This window comes from Hemiscyllium ocellatum, chromosome 22 (assembly GCF_020745735.1).
Source record: "Hemiscyllium ocellatum isolate sHemOce1 chromosome 22, sHemOce1.pat.X.cur, whole genome shotgun sequence".
NCBI classification, from domain to species: Eukaryota; Metazoa; Chordata; class Chondrichthyes; order Orectolobiformes; family Hemiscylliidae; genus Hemiscyllium; species Hemiscyllium ocellatum.
In genome coordinates, this window is record NC_083422.1 from 2798682 (window position 1) to 2825087 (window position 26406).

The 26406-nt window shown below is 43.5% G+C and overlaps 1 protein-coding gene across 2 annotated transcripts in view; it reads left to right on the forward strand.

Moving 5' to 3' along the window:
- Positions 1–12524, forward strand: part of dna2 (DNA replication helicase/nuclease 2) — a 114532-nt gene extending 102008 nt beyond the window's left edge. For both annotated transcript variants that reach the window (XM_060842303.1, XM_060842304.1), the window contains 2 exons: positions 9739–9885; positions 11411–12524. In XM_060842303.1, the coding sequence (XP_060698286.1) occupies positions 9739–9885; positions 11411–11476 (213 nt within the window). In that variant the 3' untranslated portion in view covers positions 11477–12524. The remainder of the gene's footprint in view (positions 1–9738; positions 9886–11410) is intronic.
- Positions 12525–26406: the final 13882 nt, after the last annotated feature.

Consider the following 26406-nt stretch of genomic DNA (forward strand, 5'->3'; position numbering starts at 1 on the left):
TGCTGGAAAAGTGCAGCAGGTCAGGCAGCATCCAAGGAGCAGGAGATTCGATGTTTCGGGCATGAGCCCTTCTTCGGGAACCGTCCTGCTCCTGTTTCTTGGATGCTGCCTGACCTGCTGCGCTTTTCCAGCAACACATTTTCAGCTCTGATCTCCAGCATCTGCAGTCCTCACTTTCTCCTGTTATAGGAAACACTGAGTTAAACTAGAAAGAGTGCAAAGAAGATTTATGAGAATGTTACCAGGACTAATAGGTCTGAGTTATAGGGAGAGGTTGGCCAGGATAGGACTTTATTCCTTGAAACGTAGGAGAATGAGGAGTGACCTTATTGAGGTGTGTAAAATCATGAGGGGCATAGATAGGATGGAGTCGTCTTCCCAGGGTTGGGGAATTGAAAACTAGAGGGCATAGGTTTAAGGTGAGAGGGGAAAGATTTAAGAAGGACCTGAGGGGCACCTTCTTCACGCAGAGCGTGGTGCGCATATGGAATGGGCTGCCAGAGAAAGTGGTTGAGGCAGGTACGATAGCAACATTCCAAAAACATTTGGATAGGTAAATGCATGGGAAGGGTTTAGTGGGATATGGATCAAATGCGGGCAATTGAAACTAGCTGAGTGGGCACCATGGTCACTGTTTCCATGCAGTATTACTCTGACTCTCTCAGATTAAAAATCGGATTCCACTTTGAATGTGCCTAATGCCCTAGGCTTGGTAACCCTCTGCACTAAAGAATTCCACAGGTTCATCGTGTTTTGAGAGAAGAAATTCTGCCTCACCTTTGCTTTAAATATGCAGCCCTTTTTTTCTTCTAGGAATATGACCTCTTGTTCTAGATTCTCCAACACGGAGAAGCAACCTGTCTACCCGTTCAAATCCTTTTAACAGTCCTGTGTATTTTGTTAAGGTCAACTCCCAGTCTTCCAAATTCCAATGGGCTCAACCTACTCACCATCTCCTAGTAAGACGGTCCCTCCCTAACCCAGTATCAGCCTAGTGGACCTTCTCCAGATTGCTTCCAATGCTTTCATATCTTTCTCTGGATAAGAGATCCAAAACTGTTCACAGTTTGGTCTGATTCAGGAATAAATCCTGCTGTTCTAGCTTTCTGTAGTCTTTCTGCATTTAAGTAATATTTAGTCACTCTAATCTTTTTGCCAAAGAGAATGACCTCCCACATTATATTCCATCTGCCTAGTTTTTGCCCACTTGTGTCCTTCTGCAGACTCTGCCGTCATCGACACTTGCCTTCCCACCTGTCCATCAGTTAAGGAAGATATGGGTAGGTTAGAGAAGATACTGGCCATCAATGGCTTTTGCTTATCTTCTACAACAAATGCCATTGAAACCATTATGACTTTGAGCAGCACTAGCTAGTAAATTAATATTTTGTGAAAGGAGACATAGAAGAAGAAAACAAACCTCAGTAATTGGGAGTTAACTTTGAAAAGACAATGACAAAAAATGTCAGTAGATTTGTGGAAATGTCAACAGAGACAGAGAAAATAGGAACGGCATTAGACCATTCAAACCTGCTCCACTATTCTGATCATCCTGCTCAGTACTCTGTTCTTACTTTTACCCCATACCTTTTGATCTCTTTGGCCCTCTTGAAAACATTGTGTTTTGGCCTTGATTGTATTCTGTGAGAGAAAATTGTGCAGGTTCACCACTTCCTCCTCTTGTCCCTCCTAAATGGCCTACACTGTATCCTTGGACCATGACCCGCTGGTCATTGGGAACATTCTTCCTGTGTTTACCCTGTATAATCCTCTTACGATTTTATAGGTTTCTACGAGATCCCCCTACTCATTCTTCTAAACTTCAGTGAATAGTCTGAACCGACCCAATCTCTCTCAGTGGATCAGCCTTGACATCCTGGGAATCAGCCTGGTAAAACTGGGTTGCGCTTCCTCCGTTATCAGAGTTATTATCTGTAGTTTATTACCCGTGCCACGTGCTAGCGAGACAAGGAATAGGGAGAGAGAGAAGTTGAACACATGGCTGCAGGGATGGTGCAGGAGGGAGGGTTTTGGATTCCTTGATAATTCGGGTCTTTGTGGGGCAGGTGGGACCTTGACAAACAAGATGGCCTTCACCTGAACCAGAGGGGTACCAATATCCTGGGGGGATATTTGCTGATGCTCTTCTGGTGGGTTAAAACTACTTCAAGGGACAGGAAACTAAACTATAGTTCGAGTATAGAGGAGGTTGAGAGTAGTGAGGTCAGAAATAAGGTTTCAAGCTCACAAGAGGACATCAGCGAGCAGTGGGCCCCAAAACAGATCCTTGTGGCACACCACTGGTAACTGAGCTCCAAGATGAACATTTCCCATCAACCACCACCCTCTATCTTCTTTTAGCTAGTCAATTTCCGATCCAAATGGCAAATCATCTTCAATCCGGAAACTCCGTATTTTGTGTAATAGCCTACCGTGTGGAAGCTTATCAAATGCCTTACTGAAGTCCATATGCATCACATCAGCCACTTTACTTTCAACCACCTGTTTTGTCACATTCTCGAAGTACTCAATAAGATTTGTGAGGCACGATCTACTCTTCACAAAACCGTGTTGACTATCCCTAGTCAAATTATTTGTTTCTAGATGATGATAAATCTTATCTCTTACAACCTTTTCCACCACCTTACCCACACTGAAGTAAGGCTCACTGGTCAATAATTACCAGAGCTGTCCTGACTCCTGATTCTTAAACAAGGGAACAACATTTGCCATCCTCCGGTCTTCTGGCACTACTCCTTGTTGATAATGATAACATGAACATCAAAGCCAAAGGCTCAACAATCTCCTCCCTTGCTTCCCAGAGAATCCGAGGATAAGTCCCACCCGGCTCGGGGGTCTTATCTATTTTCAGATCTTCCAAAATTGCTAAAACCTCCTCCTTGTCAACCTCAATCCCATCAAATCTTGTAACCTGTATCTCCATATTCCCACTAACATTGCCCTTTTCCAATACGAATATTGACGAGAAGTATTCATTGAGCACTTCCCCATGTCCTCAGATTCCACACACTACTTTCTACGACTATCTTTAATTGGCCCTTATCTTACTCTAGCCATTCTTTTATTTCTAATATATCTAGGATTTTCATTGATCCTATCCACCAACAACTTCTTGTGCCCCCTCCTGGCTCCTCTTAGCCCTCTCTTTAGATCTTTTCTGGCAAACTTATAACTCTCCAGCCCCGTATCTGAGCCTCCACGCCTCATCCTTATGTAAGCTGCCTTCTTCCTTTTGACAGGAGCTTCAACTTCTTTAGTAAACCATGGCTCCCTCTCTTGACAACTACCTCCCTGCCTGATGGGTATATACTTATCAAGGATATGCAGGAGCTGTTCCTTGAATGAGCTCCACATTGTGTGTCCATCCCCTGCAGTTTTCTTCCCCATCCTATGCATCCTACGTCTTGCTTAATCGCATCATAATTGCCTTTCCCCCAGTTATACCTCTTTCCCTGCCGTATATACCTATCCCTGTCCATTGCTAATGTAAACATAACCGAATTATGGTCACTATCGCCAAGTGCTCACCTACTTCCAAATCTAACACCTGGCCGGGTTCATTCCCCGATACCAAATCCAATATCGCCCCTTGTTGGCCTGTCTAAATACTGTGTCAGAAAACCCTTTTGCACACATTGAACAAAAACTGATCCATCTGAAATATTTGAACTATAGTAAGGCTAATGGCTAGAGTAAGATTAGGGCCAATCAAGAGAAGTTGTGGATGGAGTCAGAGGAGATAGGGAAAGCGCTAATTGAATATTTTTCGTCAGTATAACCCTGGAAAAAGGCAATGCTGTCGAAGAGAGTACTGAGACACAAGCTACTAGACTAGATTGGATTGAGGTTCACAAAGAGGATGCGTTAGAAATTCTGGAAAGTGTGAAAATAGATAAACCCCCTGGGCCAGATGGGATTTATCCTAGGATTCTCTGGGAAGCCAGGGAGGAGATTGCTGAGCCTTTGGCTTTGATCTTTATGTCATCATTGTCTACAGGAATAGTACCAGAAGACTGGAAGATAGCAAATGTTGTTCCCTTGTTCAAGAAGGGGAATAGAGACACCCTGGTAATTATAGTCCAGTGAGTCTTACTTCGGTTGAGGCTGGTACAATTGCAACATTTAAGAGGCATTTGGAAGGGCATATGAATAGGAAGGATTTGGAGGGATATAGGCCAGGTGCTGGCAGGTGGGACTAGATTGGGTTGGGATATCTGGTCGGCATGGATGGGTTGGACCGAAGGGTCTGTTTCCATGCTGTACGTCTCTATGACTCTATAACAGAGATCCATGAAAGCTGCTACCCAGGTTAGAAAATAGAACATAGAAAAGTACAGCACAGAACAGGCCCTTTGGCCCATGATGGTGTGACCAGGTTTAATCCTAATGTAAAATATAATAACTAAACCTACACACCCCTCAACTCATTTTTATCCATATGCATGTCCAGCAGTCGCTTAAATGTTCCCAATGGCTCTGCTTCCGCCACCACAGCTGGCAACGCATTCCATGCATTCACAACTGTCTGCGTAAAGAACCTACCTCTGACGTCTCCTTTATACCTTCCTCCTAATATCTTCAAACTATGATTCCTCATATCAGTCAATCCTGCTCTGGGGAAACGTCTTTGGCTGTTGACTCCATCTATTCCACTCATTCTTTTGTACACCTTGATCAGGTCTCCTCTCTTCCTCCTCCTCTCCAGAGAGAAAAGTCCCTTAGTCAACCTTTCTTCATAAGGCAAGCCCTCCAGTCCAGGCAGCATCCTGGTAAACCTTCTTTGCACCCTCTCCAAAGCCTCTGTATCTTTCTTACAGTAGGGCAATGAAAACTGGACACCATATTCCAAATGTGGTCTCACCAGGGACTTGTAGAGCTGTAGGAAAACCTCGCAGCTCTTAAACTCGAACCCCCTGTTAATGAAAGCCAAAATACCACATGCTTTTTTAACAACCCTATCCATTTGGGTGCAAGTTGAGGGATCTATGTACTTGCGCACCCAGATCCCTCTGTTCCTCCACACTGCCAAGAATCCTGTCTTTAATCAGCATTCAATTTCGACCTTCCAAAATGCATCAGTTTGCATTTATCCAGGTTGACCTCCATCTGCCATTTCTCAGCCCACCTCTGCATCCTGTCTGTCGTGCTGCAGCCTGCAGTAGCCCTCAATACTATCAGTGACACCTTCAACCTTTGTGTCATCTGCAAATTTACAAACCCACCCCTCAACCTCCTCATCCAAGTCAACCAAGAAAACTGCAAAGAGAGAGGCCCAAGAACAGAGCACTGTGGGACACCACTCAACACTGACTTCCAGGCAGAATACTTTTCATCTACAACTACACTCTGCCTTCTGTCAGCCAGCCAATTCTGAATCCAGATAGCCAAATCTCCTTGTATCCCATACTTCCTGACTTTATGAATGAGCCTACCACAGGGAACCTTATCAAATGCCTTGCTGAAGTCCATAAAAACCATATCCAGTGCTCGACTTTTGTCTACCTGTCTTGACATCACCTCAAAGAACTCAATAAGATTTGTGAAGCATGACCTACCCCTCTCAAAGCCATGCTGACTGCCTTTAATCATACTTTGCTTTGCCAAACAGTCATAAATCCTATCCCTCAGAATTCTTTCCTAAACTTTGCTGACCACAGATGTAAGACTGACTGGTCTGTAATTACCAAGGATTTCCCTATTACCCCTCTTGAAAAGAGGAACAACATTCACCTCTTTCCAATCCCCCGGTACAACTCATGTAGAGAGTGAGGAGGCAAATATCCTTGCCAGCGGCTTAGCAACCTCCTTTCTTGCTTCCCGGAGCAGCCTAGGATAAACCTGGTCTGGCCCTGGGGACTTATCAATCTTAATGTTTTCCAAAGTTTTCATCACATCAACCTCATCAAACTTGATCTGGTCAAGACTGTATCCCAGCTCCTCAAAGCTTTCATTCACAACAAGGTCCCTTTCCTTGGTGAAAACCAAAGCAAAAAACTCATTTCAGGCTTCCCCTATCTGCTCAGACTCCATGCACAAGTTCCCTCCGCTATCTCTGATCAGCCCTACCTTCTGCCTGATCATTCTCTTATTCCTCATGCATGAGTACCTTTGGGTTCTCCCTAATCCTTCTTGCCAAACCTTTATTGTGCCCCCTCAGTCCATTTCTGAGCTCCTTTCTAGCAAGCCTGTAATCTTCTAAAGCTGTGCTAGATCCTTGCTTCCTCTACTTTACTTGAGCTGCCTTCTTTCTTTTGACGAGGAGCACCTCTGTTCTCGTCATCGAAGGTTCCTTAATCTTATCCTTTTTACCTGCCTCAGAGGAACAAATTTGTGCATCACTCGCAACAACTGCTTAAATAGTCTCCACATGTCTGCTATGCCCTTTCTGTGGAACAATTGCTCCCAGTCTGTGCTTCCCAACTCCTGTCTGATAGCATCATAATTTCCTTTTCCCCAATTAAATATCTTTCCCTCGGTAACTGCTCCTTTCACTCTCCAAGGCTATGCTAAATGTGAGGCAGTTGTGATCTGACACCTGTCCTGGCTCTTTGCCGAGCACCAAATCCAAAATGGCCTCTCCCCTCTTGGGCCTGTCTACATACTGAGTAAGGAAACTCTCCTGAACACACCTGACAAAAATGGCTCCATCCAAACCATCTGCACTTCAGAGATTCCAGTCGATATTGGGAAAGTTGAAATCACCCATAATGACAACCCTGCTACTTCTGTATTTTTTCAGAATCTGCCTGCCTATGAGTTCTTCAATCTCTCTCCTGCTATTGGGTGGTCTATAGAAAACCCCCAATGCGGTGGCTGTTCCTAACTTCCACCCATACAAACTTTCCTCAACAACCTTCATTTCTGTAGCTGTGATGCACTCTGATTAGCAATGCTGCACCCCCTCCTCTTTTTCCACCCTCCCTGCTTTTTTTAAACGTTCTAAACCCTGGAACATCAAGCAACCATTCCTGCCCCTGTGAAACCCACGTCTCGGTTATGGCCACAACATCATAGCCTCCAGTACTGATCCATGCTCTAAGTTTGTCACTCTTATTTTGGACATTCCTTGCATTAAAGCAGACATACTTTAACCAATCCCTTTGTTTCATCATGTGAAAAACCTTCCTGATAGATTCAATACATCCTGTCATGCCCCATCTGCAACTGGCCCCATCTGCAACTGTCCCCCTCTCAGACATGTGGTTCTGATTCCCACCCCCCTGCCAAACAAGCCTAAACCCTCCCAAATCACACGAGCAAATCTCCCACCCGGGACATTTGTACCCCTCCAGTTCAGGTGCAACCCGTCCTTCATATATTGGTCCCACCTTCCCCAGAAGGTATCCCAATGGTCTAGGGTATCTGAAGCCCTCCCTCCTGCACCAGCCTCACAGCCACGTGTGAAGCTGCACTCACTGCCTGTTCCTCATCTCACTATCTCGTGGCACTGGTAGCAAACCTGAGATCACTACTCTACTCGTCCTGCTCTTCAGCTTCCAACCTAACTCTCTGTAGTCACTTTTCAGATCCTCAATCCCTTTCCTGGCTATATCATTGGTGCCAATATGTACCACGATTTCTGGCTGCTCAATCTCCCCCTTCAGAATCTTGTAAACCCAATTAGTGACATCCCAGACCCTGACACCAGGGAAGCAACATCCTTCCAGGAGTCCAGTTTCTGACCACAAAATCTCCTGTTAATCCATCTAACTATTGAGTGCCCTACCACTAGTGCTTTTCTATTTTCCCCCTCCTTCCCTTCTGAGCCTCAGTGCCAGAGACCTGACAACTCTGGCTTTCCCTTGGTAAGCTGTCCCCACCAGCATTATCGAAAATGGTATACTTATTGCTGAGGAGAACAGCCACAGGGGATCCCTGCTCTGACCGTTGCTTCCCTTTCTTCCCACTGCCAGTAACCCAGCTGTCCTTATCCTGTGTCTGGGGAGTGACCACTTCCCTGTACATCCTCTTAATTTCCCCCTTAGCCTCCCGGATGATCCGTAGTTCATCCAGCTCTAGCTCCAGTTCCCTAACTTGATTTTCAAGGAGCTGGAGTTGGGTGCATTTCGCCCAGATGTAGTCGGCAGAGACATGTGAAGTGAGTCTCATCTGCCACATTCTGCAGGAGGAACATGCAACTGCCCTAACATCCATATCCCGCTACGCTGAAAGCCCACACAGGACTAAACAAAGGAAGAGAAAGAAAAAAAAAACCGAAACCTGAAAACTTACCTATTTTACAGACTCTTAGTAAGGTTAGAGGAGGTGGTTGGGAGGGAGGCCCTACAGTGTAGGGACTTGGGTTTAGTGCTCACCCACTTAAAAACTTCCCAGCAGTCCTTTGCTCCTCCCTCGTATCTCTCGGCAAAATGTTGATAAGGTTTTTTAGAAGACAAACAGTATGTTAGCTTTTATCAGTAGTTGAATTGAGTTTTGGGAACCATGATGTCATGTTGCAGCTGTACAAAACTCTGGTGCAGCCACACTTGGAGTATTATACGCAGTTCTGGTCACCACATTATAGGAAGGACGTGGAAGCTTTGGAAAGGGTTCAGAGGAGATTTTCTAGAATGTTGCCTGATGAGAGGGAAGGTCTTATGAGGAAAGGCTCAGTGACTTGAGGCTGTTTTTGTTAGAAGGTTGAGAGGTGACTTAATTGAGACATATAAGAGGATTGGAGGGTTAGATCGGGTGGACAGTGAGTCTTTTTCTGAGGATGTTGATGGGTAGCCATGAGGGGCCATAGTTTCAAACTGAGGGCTGATAGATATAGGACAGATGTCAGAGGTAGTTTCCTTACACAGAGTAGTAGGGGCGTGGATCGCACTTCCTGCAACAGTTGTAAACTCGCCAATTTAACAGGCATTTAAATGGTCATTGGATAGGCATATGGACAAGAATGGAATAGTGTAGGTTAGATGGGCTTTAGATTGGTTTCTCAGGGCAGCGCAACATCGAGGGCCGAAGAACCTGTTCTGCACTGTCATGATCTATGTTCTAATCAGAACATCCATCCTCCAATAACAGCATGGTGGCTCAGTTATTAGCACTGCTGTTTCTCAGTGTCAAGGACCCAGGTTTGATTCCACCCTTGGGCGACTGTGCAAACTCCACACACATTCTCCCCATGTCTGTGTGAGTTTCCTCTGGGTGCTCTGGTTTCCTCCCACATTCCAAAGATGTGCAGTTTAGATGGATTGCTATGCTAAGGGCGCACGGGGGTAGGGTGGGATGCTGTTCAGACGGTCAGTGTAGACTTGATGGGCCAAATGGCCTGCTTCCACACTGTAGAGGTTCTATGTTTTAAAAGAGAATATTCCATGGGTGGTCTCACCAAGACCCTGTACATTTGCAACAAGACATATTTGGTTCTCTATTCAAAACTGAGCAGTGTTAGCTGCTGGATGGAATTAAGAGTTGCATTTAAAGACTCATTTTCATTGCCCTATCAAACTGATGTAACATTTCATTTTTGCAACCAGAGCTAGAATTTGAAAGTGCTCAGGGCATATAACCCAACAAAGTGATGAATGATCAGCAGAAGAGTGGAATGTATGTGGCTTTGAATTTCTTTACAAATTTGAACAAGATATTAGTCTGATAATTCAAATATATAGTTGGGAATGAAACACAAATCCTGAAATTGATTTGCGAGCATCTCTGTGGTATCTCTACATCAAAACATGATAATAACTGCACTGGATTTTCTTTTGACAGCTTGGAGAGTTACTGAAGGACTGGCGAAGACTCAATGTAGCACTGACTCGCCCCAAGCACAAATTGATAATGGTGGGCTGTATCTCGACCCTGTGCCAATATGCTCCTTTTCAAAAATTACTTGATGACTTGAAGACTGAACAAATGATATCCTTTACAAGTGGTAATGCATTTATCGAATAAAGGGTATATAAAGTCACAGATGAAGCAGTAGGAACTGAACTGAGGTATAACTCATGCTAATGAGGTGGAATCACCTATTTCTGACAGTAAGAGTGTCTGTGTAATCCCATGTGCAGTTTAATTCCATAGCTCATGGGGTCCTTAAACATTAATCAGCAATTTCAACAGATAAGAAATAAAAAATAAAACAAATTTCTGGAGAAACTTAGCATGTTAGGCATAGTCTAAAGACTGGACGTGAAATGTTAACTTTGCTTTCTGACCACAGATGCTGCCAGACCTGCTGAGTTTCTTCAATTTGTGTTTGTTTTTGTTTCAGATCCTCAGTATCCACAGTGCTTTATTAAAATAATAGAATTTATTGGTACGTGAAATAAAATGCTATGCCTGTGTCATGGGAGGTGCAGACATCCTCTAGATATCTGTTTGTGTCTTTCTCTGCTTCAGTGGAAACAACTCCTATTTCTCTCTATCTAACTATCCTTTATTCTTTGCTGTTGTCCTGGTGAATCTACACTACATTGTGAATCATTTTAGTACATTTTCTGTGTTACAGCATTTAAAACTGTACTGTCCTCTAACTGGTCAAACCATTGACTTGTACAGACCTTTTGTTCTTTGTCTCATTCATACATTATAAAATGTTGGTGGCTTTTAGGAGCTCATTTTCATTTTCATGGAGTTGTGTAACTGGACCCATAACTTACACTTTGTTTCTCCAATATTTTCTGCATCTTCCTATACTTTGTTTTTCCTTTCCGAATGTACCAGTTCTCACCTGTCTTATATTGGACTTGCCACATGCCTGCATTATCTGGGACAGATGAGACTAGACATTGATCTGTCCCAGGGATGGGCGTAAGTATTGGGCTATGCTGTGCATGGGTTTGAGAGTAACAGCCTTTCCCCTTCCCCAAGCAGGTCTGAGTATGGTCTTTCTTAAATGTGAAATGTTGAGTGAGATTGTTTTTTGCAGAGTTCCCAAGTTTTCGTTCAATAAGAAATTCCTGACACAAATTACAATTCCAAACCTCCATCTTACTACTTTCTCAAGCTTTTTTGTTAGGTGCTAAGAGCCCACTAGAAATACTGACAATGCTCTGGACTGATAGTGCCTCCTTGATGGATTGTTGATGCATGTGTGTAAAATTGTGTAGACAAGCCTGAGCACCCTTCCATCTATTGACTATCTTCATGCACAGTAACCTTAGTCATTGTTAGTTACTGATTTCACCTCATTAAAAACAGAACTGCAGATGTTATAAATCAGAAACAGAAGTTGCTGGGAAACCTCAGGCCTGGCGGCATCTGTGAAGAAACTGCTTTTCTGCAGTTCTGACGAAACGTTAACTCGGATTTCTCTTCACAAATGCTGCCTGGCCTGCTGTGGTTTTCCAGCAACTTCTGGTTTTGATTTCATCTCCTAGCTAGGTGATTCTGTCGACTTGAATCTCTGTACAACACAGAGCTTTTCCTTAACTAACTTCACATCATTGACCTACCTGCTGCAGCACATACTGTCATCGTTGCAAAGTGTGTGCATTTCTCTTCCTGAAAAATGTGAATGTGGGGAGAACTGCTGTTTAGTGTTACATATCTATGATAGGAATATACTTGCATCTCAACTGAACCTCTACCTACCTCCTGGATAAGCACTGCTACTGTAGTCTGACCTATGCCTGTCATTCAGGTGGATCTACTGTTTCTAAAAATGAGCCAAAACTAATTAATCAGAAATTCTCTCATTGTTTAGTTAGTTCTGAATAGATTTGAACTCCTTCAACTTGACTGGAATAGTAAAAACTGAAATCGCTACCAGGTACGCAATTTAAAATTAATGGACACAAGCTGAAAATGTTGCACAACACACATCCCACTACCCAAACTGAATTGTAACGCTGAAACACCCAAATTATATTAATGTTTGATACTGCATCACATCATATTTGTGTAATACCCAATCTGTATATTGTTGTAACATGGCAACATTTTTTAAACCATACAATAATGCATAATAACATGTTCTTCAGTCCATAAGAACACTGAAAGATCTGAAATGTTTCTGATATCCTTTTGGCTACTGCCAAGATGAGGAGAGATCTTGGTTGTTAACTCCAAAGCTTAAAGGAGATTGTAAAGTCAGTGTAGATATGTTAGTGTAGGTTAGTCAATATATATCCAAACTGAACATCTGTTTACCTTTTTGTGGCTTTGATGTGCACAACTTAACCATCTTGTTTCTCATTTATTACAGTGCCTCCGTGTTTAGTGGGCATGCAAGATGAATTAGATCCTTACCATATAATGGGGTTGGGTGCAGGGATGGAATAGGAATGGAGAGCTGTATGTTCACTGCAGTGGAGAAGATTCTGTGGTACACCAGAATGGGTAGTTCTGTGTTTGTGCACTTTTGGTCTGGTCGAATGCTATTTCTCATACCTTGGGCTGCTGCTTATATCATTTAAGATTGTTGAGACTTCCTAGATCAGTTCAGAATTGATTGCTATTTGTGGAATTCCCAGCTGCTGAACCTGATGTACACCTATTTTAATACATAATTCTAGCTACACAATTTCAATAAAGTTTATAAAAATTAACCAAAACTGACATTTTTATTTTTACATTGAACCATTTGTTTTGTTACTGAAAAGGGGAACCTTTAGTTTCTTACTTTTTGGGTAGCAGTTGATGCTGGGTCTGTTACTGTTGTACATCTCTCCTTGCTACATGGAGTACTCTTAATGTTTTTCCACCTGAGCTGGAGTTGTGAGACCAACTGTTTTCTGAATTTGCCTTTTTTCAAGGTTTTGTTTATGGCTGTTATTATATTGGAACAGTTAAGTAGTAATAGTTACTGAATCTATTATTCTGTTAAGTTTTCCAAAAGCGTTACAGCTTTCTCACTCGCACCCTCAGCCACTTATTCGGATATCACAATGATAGAGTAAACCTCCAGTATTTCATGTATATAATTTTTGCCGTTTGTCAAGTGCTGGTTTGCTGTACACAGAAGTCACTCTGTTACTACACTGCCTTTAGAACTATACCATCTCTCTGTGTTCTTACAAAAATGAATCAGTCACACTTTGCATTAAATTTCATCTGCCACTTGTAAAATGATTTCATCAAAAACCATGTTGACATTCCAATCTGAAAAATATTCGTTACACTGTTTTCTGTCAGTAAGCCAATTCTTTATCCATGTAGCTGCAATGTTTTTTATCCATGACTGTTAGTCTTTCTGGCAAGACTATTGTATGGCAGTTTATCAAAGTCCTTTTAGCAAACTTTTCTGCTGCCTTTTCAAAACATTAAAGTAAATTAGTTAAGTATGATACCATATAAATTCAAACTGGCTTTACATAATTAACTGTAGTAGACAAGCAGGAGGCTGGAAGAACACAGCAAGTCAGGCAGCATCATGAGGTGGAGAAGTCATCATTCTGGATATAACCCTACTTCAGGAATAGAGGTGGGGATAGAGGAGCTGCAGTTAAAATGGAGGGAAGTGGGGAGAGGGACAGAATGGTGAGGTAGTGATAGATGAACATAGGTAGTGGGTATGACCAGGTTGGTCGATGGGAGGAATAAGTCCGGTTGATGTGGCTGAAAGAGTTGATAAATGGAATAAAAGGGAGTCAGACAATAGGTGGAAAGATTATTTGAAATTGGAGAACTCAATATTGAATCCTCTGGGCTTTAGGCTGCCCAGGTGAAAGATAAGGTGGTGTTCCTCCAAGCTGTGGTCTGATTCATTGTAACAACGGAGGAGGCCAAGGCTGGACATGTTGGAGAGGGGGTGGGAAGGGGAATTGAAATGGTTGGTGACTAGGAGATCAGGCTGGTTCTGACAGGCCCAGTTGAGATGCTCAGCAAGATGTTCCCTTAGTTTACGTCTGGTCTCGCCAATATAGAGAAGACCAAATCAGGAGTACTGGATGCAGTAAACTCCAAACATAATAAAGTCCTTTTAATATTAAGTCAAGAAATAAAGCTAAAAAGTTCAACCATTGCAGTCTTTAAGTGCTTAAGTAACATTCACTGTATCTCTAGAGAAATTTCCTGTCTTTTCTTTCATATAGTTAAGTGCATTATAGAAGGATACAGCGCAGTACAGGCCCTTCGGCCCTCGATGTTGCGCCGACCGAGTCCTACCTAACCTATACTAGCCCAATAACTTCCAAATGCCTATCCAATGCCCGCTTAAATGAACATAAAGAAGGAGAGTTCACCACTGATACGGGCAGGGCATTCCATGAACTCACAACCCGCTGTGTGAAGAATCTACCCCTAACATCTGTCCTATACCTACCACCCCTTAATTTAAAGCTATGTCCCCTAGTAACACCTGACTCCATTAGCGGTAAAAGGTTCTTAGTATCTACCCTATCTAAACCCCTAATCATCTTATACACTTCTATCAGATCTCCCCTAAACCTTCTCTTCTCCAATGAGAACAGCCCCAAGTGCCTCAGCCTTTCCTCATACGATCTTCCTACCATTCCAGGCAACATCCTGGTAAACCTCCTCTGCACTCGTTCTAAAGCTACCACATCCTTCCTATAGTATGGCGACCAAAACTGCACACAATACTCCAGATGAGGCCTCACCAGAGTCTTATACAACTGCAACATGACCTCAGGACTCCGGAACTCAATTCCTCTGCCAATAAAGCCCAGTACACCATATGCCTTCCTCACAGCACTATTTACCTGGGTGGCAACTTTCAGAGATCGGTGTACATAGACACCAAGATCCCTCTGCTCATCCACACTACCAAGTAGCCTACCATTAGCCCAGTAATCCATCATCTTGTTATTCCTACCAAAGTGAACGACTTCGCACTTAGCTACATTGAATTCCATTTGCCACATTTCCGCCCAGCTCTGCAACTTATCTATATCCCGCTGTAACCTACCACTTCCTTCCTCACTATCCACAACTCCACCGACTTTCGTGTCATCCGCAAACTTGCTTACCCAGCTTTCAAGTCCTTCCTCTAGATCATTTATAAAGATAACAAAAAGCAATGGTCCCAAAACAGATCCTTGTGGTACACCGCTAGTAACTGCGCTCCAAGATGAACATAATCCATCAACTACTACCCTCTGTCTCCTTCCAGCCAGCCAATTCCTAATCCAAACCTCTAATGTATCCTCAATGCCATACCTCCGAAGTTTTAGCATTAGCCTACCATGGGGAACCTTATCGAACGCCTTACTAAAATCCATATACACAACATCTACTGCTTTACCCTCATCCACTTCCTTAGTCACCTTCTCAAAGAACTCAATAAGGTTTGTGAGGCACGACCTGCCCTTCACAAAACCATGCTGGCTATCTCTGATCACGTTATTCCTACCCAGATGTTCATAAATCTTATCCCTTACCATTCTCTCTAAGACTTTGCCCACCACTGAAGTCAGACTCACTGGCCTATAGTTACTAGGGCTATCCCTACTCCCTTTCTTGAACAATGGGACCACATTCGCTATCCTCCAGTCCTCTGGTACTATTCCCGTTGACAATGACGACATAAAAATCCAGGCCAATGGCTCTGCTATCTCCTCCCTAGCTTCCCATAGGATCCTGGGGTAAATGCCATCAGGCGCAGGAGACTTATCTATATTCATCCTTTCCAATATTCCCAAAACCTCTTCCCTGCATATTTCCAGGGCATCCATTCTAATTATTTGTGATTCCATATTCACATCAGCAACAGTGTCCTGTTCCTGAGTGAATACTGATGAAAAGTACTGATTTAATGTCTCTCCAATCTCCTCCGCCTCCACACACAACTTCCCGCTACTATCCTTGACTGGACCGATACCTACCCTAGTCATCCTTTTATTCTTGACATACCTATAGAAAGCCTTTGGGTTTTCCCTAATCCTACCAGCTAAAGACTTTTCATGTCCCCTTCTCGCTTTTCTTAGCTCCTTCTTTAGCTCCTTCCTGGCTACCTTATAACTCTCAATCGCCCCTACTGAACCTTCACGCCTCATCTTTACATATGCCGCCTTCTTCCCTTTCACAAGGGACTCCAATTCCTTACTAAACCACGGCTGCCTCACAAGGCCCTTTACACCATGCCTGACTGGTACATACCTATCGAGGACACGCAGTAGCTGCTCCTTGAACAATCCCCACATCTCATTAGTGTTCTTCTCTTGAAGCCTGTTTTTCCAATCCACACAACCTAAGTCATGCCTCACTGCATCATAATTTCCCTGCCCCCAGCTATAGCTCTTGCCCTGCGGCGCACGATTATCCCTCTCCATTGTTTGGTTTTAGTTAGTTGATATAAAGCTAAGGCTCACAATGGCAGGGGACCTCAGACCCGTGGCATGTGCCTCTTGCTTGATGTGGGAGCTTAGGAATGTGTCTGACACTCCTGACTCCTACACTTGCAAAAGTGTGTCCAGCTGCAGTTGTTGTTTGACCACATGATGGCTGTGGAGCTGCAGAAGGACTCACTGTGGAGCATCCGCGATGCTGAGGAGGTCATGGATAGCACATTTAGTGAACTGGTCACACTGCAGGTTAGAATTTAGTGAACTGGTCACACTGCAGGGAGAACGAATGAGTGACCAAAAGACAGAAAAAGAGTAGGAAGGCAATGTCCCCTGTGGTCATCTCCCTCCAAAATAGGTATACCGTTTTGGATACTATTGGGGGAGATGGCTCACCAGGGGAGGGCAGTAGTTGCCAGGATCATGGCACCGTTGTGGGCACTGCTGTTCAGAAGGGCGGGAAAAAGACTCGTAGGTCCATAGTCATAGGGTTCTATTGTGAGGGGAGTAGGTAGGCGGTTCTGTGGCTGAAAACGAACCTCCCAGGTGCTCAGGTCAGGGATGTCACTGATCAGGAAGGTGAACAGCCAGTTGTCTTGGCGCATATAGGCACCAACGATATAAGTAAAAAAACGAGTCCTGAAAGCAGAATTCAGGGAGTTAGGAGAGAAGCTAGAGGAGGACTCTCAGGATTGCTACCAGTGCCACGTGCTAGCCAGGGTAGAAATGAAAAAATTGAAAGGATGAACATGTGGCTTGAGGGATGATGTAGGAGGGAGGGGTTCTTCTGGGAAAAGTGGGACTATTACAAATTGTACAGTCTACACCTGAACCAGACTGGAACTAATTTCCTTGGGGGAGTTTTTGCTACTGCTGTTGGGGAGGTTTTAAACTAATGTGGCAGGGGGCTGGGAACCAGAAGAGAAGATTACTAGATAGTGAGGTGGAAACTGGACACTAAGGATCACAAAGCTAGATCCCATCAGGAAGAGTAGGCAGAGAGCAAATGAATGCAAAAGAACTGACAGCTTGAAGTGCATATACTAGGAGTATAGTGGGTAAGGCAGATGAACTTAGGGCTTGGGTTGATGCCTGGCAGTATCATGTTATTGCGATCAGAGCTTGATTGAAGCAAGGGAATGATTGGCAACTAAATGTTCCAGGATATAGATGCCTCAGACAGGACAGAAGAAAGTAAAAGCGGGGTGAGTTGTGTTGCTGGTCAAGTAAGGTATAATGGCTGTGCTAAAGGAGGACACTATGGAGGGCTTGAGCAGTGAGGCATTATGGTGGAACTGAGAAATAAGGGTGCAGTTACATTGGTGGGGGCTGTATTACAGGCCTGAGTGTGTTGCTGGAAAAGCACAGCAGGTCAGGCAGCATCCTAAGAGCAGGAAAGTCGACGTTTCGACCCGGAGCCTTTCCTGATGGAGGGCTCTGGCCTGAAATGTCGGTTTTCCTGCTCCTCGGATGCTGCCTGACCTGCTGTGCTTTTCCAGCAACACACTCCCAACTCTGATCTTTAGCATCTGCAGACCTCACTGTCTCCTGTATTATAGGCCTCCCAACAGTGAGCATTAAGTAGAAGAACAAATAGGTAACCAAATTATGGAAAGATGTAGATGCAACAGGGTGGTGCTGATGGGAGATTTTAATTTTCCCAACATTAACTAGGATACACTTAGTGTCAGGGGTCTGGATGGGGCAGAATTTGTAAGGAGCATCCAGGAAAGTTTTCTAGAGCAGTATGTCAAAAGTCTTACGAGGGAAGGGGCCATATTGGACCTGGTGTTGGAGAATGAGCCAGGCTACGTGGTAGAAGTTGCAGTGGGGTATTTCTTTGGGAATAGTGACCATAATTCTGTAAGTTTTAAAATACTCGTATGAGGATGAGAGTGGTCATAAAGGACGAGTACTAAATTGGGCCAAGGTCAATAATATCAAAATTAGGCAGGAGATGGGAAATGTGGATTGGACGCAGCTATTTTGAAGGAAAGTCTTGATATCTGGGAAGCATTCAAAGATCGGTTGAAGATAGTGCAGGATAGGCATATCGCTTTTGAAAACAAGGGATAGGAAAGGCAAGATTTGTGAACTGTGGATAACAGGAGAAATCGTGCGACTAGCTAAGAGTGAAGTATACATAAGGTCCTGGCAGCTAAGAACAGAACGGGCCTTGGAGGAATATCAGGAGAGTAGAAACCAATCTTAAAGGAAAAATCAAGCAGGCTAAATGGGGTTATGAAATAACTTTAACAAGCAGAATTAAGGAGAATCCCAAGGCCTTTTATTTTTTATATAAGAAGCAAGAAGGTAACCAGAGAAAGGATTGATCCACTAAAGGATAAGGAAGAAAGGTTATGTCGGACCTGAGAAAATGGGTGAGATTCTCAATGATTACTTTGCATCAGCTTTTACTGAGTCACGGGAGGTGATGAATGCTGAGATTAGAGATAGAGGTTTGTTTACTTTGGATCACATTGACGTAAGGATATTAAGGTGGACAAATCCCCAGGACCGGATGGGATCTATCCCAGGTTGCTGAGGGAGGCAAGAGAGGAAATAGCTGGGGCCCTGACAGATATCTTTGTGGCATCTTTAAATACAGGTGAGGTGCCAGAGGACTGCAGGGTTACAAATGTTGTCCCCCTGTACAAGAAGGGGAGTAGGGATACTCTGGGTAACTACAGACCAGTGAGACTGACGTCAGTGGTGGGAAAGTTGCTGGAGAGGGTACTGAGGGATAGGATTTATCTATATTTGGAAAATAATGTGTTTATCAGTGATAGGCGACATGGTTTTGTGCGGGTGAGATCGTGCCGTACCAACTTAATAGAGTTCTTTTGAGGAAGTGAAAGTGACCAAGTTGTTAGATGAAGGAAGGGCTGTTGGTGTCATATACATAGACTTTAGTAAGGCTTTTGATAAGGTTCCCTATGGAGGAGGTGAAGTCACATGGTGTGTAGCTAGGTGGATAAAGAACTGGTTGAGCAACAGGAGACAGAGAGGAGTAGTTGAAGGGAGTTTCTTGAAATGGAGAAAGGTGACCAGTGGTGTTACACAGGGTAAAAACGAGGACTGCAGATGCTGGAAACCAGAGTCTAGATTAGAGTGGTGCTGGAAAAGCACAGCAGGTCAGGCAGCATCCAAGGAGCAGGAAAATCGATGTTTCAGGCAAAAACCCTTCATCAGGAATAGAGGCAGGGTGCCTGCAGAGTGGAGAGATAAATGAGGTGGGGGTGGAGAGAAAATAGCATAGAGTACAATAGGTGAATGGAGGTGATGGGTCAGAGAGGAGGGTGGGGGGAAGATAGCATAGAGCACAATAGGTGAATGGGGGTGGGAATGAAGGTGATAGGTCAGAGAGGAGGGTGGAGTGGATAGGTGGAAAGGAAGATAGGCAGGTAGGACAGGTGGTGCTGAGCTGGAAGGTTGGAGCTGGGGTGAGGTGGGGAAAGGGGAAATGAGAAACCTGATGAAATCCACATTGATGCCATGGGGTTGAAGTGTTTTGAGGCGGAAGTTGAGGCATTCTTCCTCCAAGCGTCGGGTGGCGAGGGAGCAGTGGTGTAGGTGGTTCAGGACCTGCATGTCCTCGGCAGAGGGGGAGTTGAAATGTTGGGCCACAGGGCATTGGGGTTGATTGGTGCGGGTGTCCCCCACTGTTGTTTGTAATATACAAAAATATTCTGGAAGAGGGCACTGTGGGTATGATCAGCAAGTTTGCTGATGACAATAAGACTGGTGGAGTAGCAGAAAGCATAGGGGAGTATCAAAGAATACAGGAGGATAGACTGTAGAGTTGGGTGGAAAAGTGGCAGATAGATTTTCAATCCAGACAAATGTGGTGTGATGCATTTAGGCAAGACTATTTCTAGAGCAAATTATACAATGAACGGAAGAGCCTTGGGAAAAGTTGATGGGCAGAGAGATATGGAAGTGCAGGTCCATTGTACCCTGAAGGTTGCTGCACAGATGGATAGAGTGGTCAAGAAGGCGTATAGTATACTTGCCTTCACTGGACAGGGTATTGAGTACAAGAGCTGGCAAGTCATGTTAACATTGTACAATACATTGGTTTGGCCGCATTTAGAATACTGTGTACAGTTCTGGTCGCCACATTACCAAAAGGATGAGGACACTTTGGAGGGGGTGCAGAGGATGTTGCCTAGTATGGAAGGTGCTATGAAGAAAAGTTGAGTAGGTTTGGTTTGTTTTCATTAGAAAAAAAGGAGATTGAGGAGTGACCTGATTGAGGTATACAAAATCATGAAGGGTATAGACAGGGTGGATGGAGACCAGCTTTTTCCCAGGGTGAAGGATTCAATAACACGCTTTCAAGGTGAGAGGTGAAAAGTTTAAGGGGGATACACGTGGCAAGTGCTTCACACAGACAGTGATAGGCGTCTGGAACGCGTTGCCAGTAGAGGTGGTAGAGGCAGGCATGGTAGATTCAATTAAGATGCATCTGGACAGATGCGTGAGTAGGTGGGGAGCAGAGGGACACAGATGCTTAGGAATTGGGCGCCAGGTTTAGACAGTACATTTGAATTGGCTCAGGCTTAGAGGGCCGAAGGGCCTGTTCTTGGGCTGTAAATTTTCTTACAGCCTGCTGGTCTCAACATTGAATTCAACAACTTCAGTTGATTATCCCATCTCGACCCCTCTGTTTTCATATAGCTCCGTAATTTTATTTTACTTATTACATTTATTTTTCAAATTTTTTTTCACAGTTCTGTACCTCATTTCTTGATTGTCTCTCTTTCTCTCGCTCCCCACTCTCATCACCTTTTTCCTCTCCTCTTTCCCTCTTTGCTATCCTTCTCCCCTGTTTTCCATTTTGCCTCTGCTTCATCCATTCCCCCCCCAAAAATAATTTATCACATAGCACTGGCTTCAGCCTTGGGTCATTCACAGCTCCTAATCTCCCTATAATCTCTCTATGCACTGTCATTATCACCTCTTTATTGCTACCTTTGCTTCTGGAGCCATGACTCACCTATCAACCTAGTATAAATACCTCCCTTTTTTTTAAACTTTGACAAAGGGTCAGTTAGAGTCAGACCTACTGAGATTTTCCAGCATTTCTCTTCTGGTTGTAAATTTTCTTTGTTCTAAGCAGATAGGTGGGAAGGAAGTTGCAAAGAAGACGGTGCCGAGTTGGAAGGTTGGCTATAAGGATAAGGTGGGAGATGGGGAAATGAAGAAACTGATGAAATCTACATTGATCCCGTGTGGTTGGAGGGTCCCAAGGCAGAAGAAGAGGCATTTGTCTTTCAGGTGTCTAGTGGCTAGAGTTTGGATTAGATTAGATTACATAGTGTGGAAACAGGCCCTTCGGCCCAACATGCCAAAGCGCAACCCACCCAGACCCATTCCCCTACATTTACCCCTTCACCTAACACTACGGGCAATTTAGCACGGCCAATTCACCTAACCTGCACATTTTTGGATTGTGGGAGGAAACCAGAGCACCCGGAAGAAACCCATGCAGACACGGGGAGAATGTGCAAACTCCACACAGTCGCCTGAGGCAGGAATTGAACCCAGTCTCTGGCACTGTGAGGCACCGTGCCACCCACACTCGCAAACTCCACACATAGTCACCCAAAGCTGGAATCAAAGTTTGGTGTTGGAGGAGGTCCAGGACTTGTATGTCCTTGGTGGAGTAGCAGAGGAAGTTAAGGTGTTTGGACACATAGCGGTGAGGTTGTGTACATGTGTCTCACAGATGTTTTCTGAAATGTTCCCCAAGTTGGCGTCCTGTCTCCCCAATGTAGAAGAGACTACATAGAGAGCAACAGACACAGTAGATGATGTGCATCTAAGTACTCTGTTGGATATGGAAGGATCCTTAGACAGTGGTGAGTAGGGAGGTGTGGGCACAGGTTTTGCACTTCTGGCACTGGCAAGGCAAGGTGCCGGGAGTGAAGGATGGATTGATGGGGGCTGTGGATCGAATAAGGTTGTCATGGACGGAATGGGTTCTGTGGAACACAGATAGAGTTAGGGAGGGAAATGTATTTATGTAATGGGGTCTGCTTGTAGAAGGCAGACATTGCGGAAGATGATGTGTTGTGTCCAGAGGGTGGTGGAGTGGAAGGTGAAGAGTAGGGGGTTCTGTCCTTGTAATAATTGGAGGGGTGGGGTTTAAGGATAGAGGTGCACCGGAGGGCATTGTCAACCACGTGGGAGGGGAAATTACAGTTCTTGAAGAAGGAGACTGTCTGCAATGTTCTATGGTGGAACTGGTCCTCCTGGAACAGATGCGACGGAGGCAGATGGAGGAGGTGTAGTCCAGGTAGCTGTAGGAGTCAGTGGATTTTAAATTTGCTGTACGTACTGGTTGTCCTAATCAGGTTCAAATCGTGATGATCTGAATATTTGCTGTACGTACTGGTATTCCCACAGCTATCTGGACTACAACTCCTCCCACCTTGCCTCCTGTAAAAATGCTATCCCTAACAATTCTTCTGCCTCAGTCGCATCTGCTCCTAGGAGGACCATTGCCATCATGGCCTCCTTCTTCAAGGACCAGTTTCCAACCCCAACATCCTGGTAGCACCCCAACCCTCTCTAGCTTAATAAGATACTTCCTACAACAAGGTGACCAGAACTACATGCAGTACTCTAGAAGAGGCCTCAACTTTTTTTTAAGAGCTCTCGTGGGGCTGTGATAGTGTCTCTACCTCTGTTAGGGGGCTTGGGTTCAAATCCCACCTGCTTCAGATATGTGGGGTAAAATCTCTGAACAGGTTAAATATATAAACGGGAAGTTAGTTTGAGAAAGACAGATGAGCAGCTACTGCTGTGGGAAATGGGTAGTAATGTTCTGTGTTTACAACCAATCAGGATGTACACGAGAGCTGAAATAATTACGCAGAGACCGGTATCCCATCATCTATTATTTACACATGAAGAGTCCCTGACACTGACTCAGTTCTCAGGGTGAACAGAACCCCTGACACTCCTGTTTATTTTCTTTTAGTGAACAGAATGCCTAACACTTCCCAACTTATATGCTCAAAAGGTCTAAGCAATAAAGACAATGTGTGCTCAACTCCTTAAGCACCCTGTTTACCTGTGATGCAAATTTCAAAAAAATATTTATTTGAACCCCGAGGTCTCTGTTTGACAACACTACCCAGGGCCCTATCATTATGTGTACAAGTCCTACCCTTGTGTGTTTTACCAAAATGCAATATCTCACATTTGTCCAAACTGAACTCCGTCTGTCACTCCTCAGTCTATTGACCCAATTGATCAAGATCTCTTTGTAATCTGAGATAACCTTCTTCACTGTTCAGTATACCAGCAATTTTGGTCTGACATATTCTCATCCAAATCATTTATATAAAAGAGGAACAAAAGTGGACTCAACATTAGTCACCCTTCAGCACCTCAACTGTGGTTATTGATGAAACAAATATTTCAGCTAGAGGCCCTACAACATTCTTAGATGCACTTGATCTGGTCCTGTAGATTTACTCACCTTTGTTTTCAAAGGAGTCTCCTGTGCTTACTCTTCTGTATTGTGAACTGTTTTCAAAACATCATTATTTATTTCCCGGAGTTCTCCAGCCTCCATTTCTTGCTTCACAGTAAAAATTGACACAAAATATTCATTTAATATCTCTCCCATCTTCTGAGGTTCAGGTTTGAGTTATAAAGAAAGGCTGGGACTTTTTTTCATTGGAGCATACAAGGTTGAGAGGAGACATCTTGAAGTTTATAAAATAATGAGGGGTATAAATAGAGTTAATGGTAGTTGCCTTTTCCCTAGGATGGGGTATTTCAAGACTGGGGGCACATTAAGGTGAGAGGAGAGAGATTTTATAAAAGAACTGGGGGCTTTTTTTTAAATCTGCGTATGGAATGAACTTCCAGAGAAAGTGGAGGTGTGGGCACAATTACAAAAGTTAAGATGATATTTGGATAAGTCTATTAATAGGAAAAGTTTGGAGGGATATGGGCCAGCACAGGCAAGTGGGACTAATTTAGTTTGGGATTAACTGGTTGGACCGAAGGGTCTGTTTCCGTGCTGTATGACAATCTTGTTGATCTTTAAGGAGCCTTACTCTCTCATTAGTTGCTCTTTTGCTCTTAATGTACTTACAGAATCTCTTTGGATTATCCTTAACCTTATCTGATAACCTTATCATATGTACAACTGCTGAATTTCTGAGCTCTAATGTTTCTCAACTGCACCAAGCAAGTAACGCTCAAGGGCTTCCCTCACCTTCTACCAAAATTTCTAGAGCTTGCAGACTTCTTCTTTGCCCTAACAGCTCCTAAGACTCTTTCTGAGTCTGAACACCTATATTTAGATACACTTACCAACTTCCAGGATGTTTCTGTGTTATAACTGCATGGAACTATAAGCAGATCTTGGGAATTCTGCTTGAACCCTAATAACAGAAAATCAGTGACCTCCAGCCACCTTTTCAGCAGTGCAGTGCAACAGGACACTTTTCCTGTAGTCTGCTAATTAACTCTAAAACTGACTAACTTTTCAACTTCTGGGCACTGACCCAGAATTGATTTTGATGATTTATTGAAAATGTTGCTATAATCCTTGGTCTGTGGACTGAATGGAGCAACAATTGGAACACCCTGTTCTGTAAAATAGTACCATAGTCATAGATTGCTGTATAAGCAGTAAAAATTATAATTCAGATTATAATTTATAAATCAGGTTAAAAAGGCACAATGGGCTAAATGACCACCTAACCACAGCATGTAAGAGAAACAAAATTACTGGTGGAAGTGAGGTTAATTAGATGAATAATGTATCAGATTGAAATGGATGTGGAATTTTTAAAATGTTCCTCAGTTTCCACTATACCCATTCTGGATTATACTGAATGTTCTTCTGTCTTTTCCTGTTTTATTTGGGATCACCACAATCCTCCTGACAGTCATCAATTCCTTAACTGAAATTCTTCTATGTCCATTTACACTTCTTGTTGCTGTGGGAAGGCTGCCAATATCAAAGACCCCTTCCACCCCAGTAATGCTCTCTTCCAACCTCTTCAGTCAGGCAGAAGACACTGAAACACACACAAAAGATTCAAGAACTGCTTCTTCCCTTTTGTATTAGACTTCTCTAAACTTCAAATGTTGATCTTATTTTGTGCACCTCGTGTGCAGCACTAACCTTGTATGCCACGCTTTGTCAAAATACCCTATTATCTGTATGTCCTTGTTTGCTATGATCTGTTTGTACTGCTCCAAAACAGAACTTTTCGGTGTCCTTAGGTACATGTGACTACAATATATCAAAACAAATCTGGTCTTAAGCTTTCATTGTCATCTCCTTCCCAGCTGTCCTCTGCTACAGATGACCAGATCATTTTCTTCTCTGCTACTTTATTTGCTATTCAAACAATTTTTACTGACCCCCTGATTTTCTGGTTCCTGATTTTGTTCATTCTTATTATTCCACACCCAGATCTGAGCAGAAGAACTTCAGTTTAAGGAGATACCTTTGCAGATCCATTCTATTTTGTTTTTAAAAAAAACACACAACTTATGGTCACAGCAAGTCAATGTGGCATCTTAGAAATTTCAGCTTTTAGAATAAAACCAGCCTGATTCTAGGTTAAAACTCAGACTGGTTCAGAACAAAGCGTCACACCGACAACTCAGTGCCTGACCTGAAATCTCACCTTTTGTATATTCCTATTGCTCTGCCTGATTGTCATGACAGTACAACATTGACACGGACTTTATAAACACTTTACATACCATCTAACAGTCTTGGTCACCTGCAGAGATGTATAATCTGACATTCCATTCACACTAGTATGATCTTTGATCTCTCTGCTTATAAATCTTGTCATGATTTGGAGATGCCGGTGTTGGACTGGGGTGTACAAAGTTAAAAATCACAAAACAATCACCTGATGAAGGAGCATCGCTCCAAAAACTAGTGTGCTTCCAATTAAACTTGTTGGATGATAACCTGGTGTTGTGTGATTTTTAACTTTATAAACCTTGTGTGTGTGTGTGTGCCCTCCTGTCTCACTGCACCTGATGAAGTAGCTGCACTCTGAAAGCTTGTGCGATTTCAATTAAACGTGTTGGACTATAACCAGGTGTTATGTGACTTCAATCTTTATTAAGGACATGAATGGGAAGTCTTGAGTATGTGCAGATGACACTAAACTGTACAGTAGTTAAAATAGTAGAG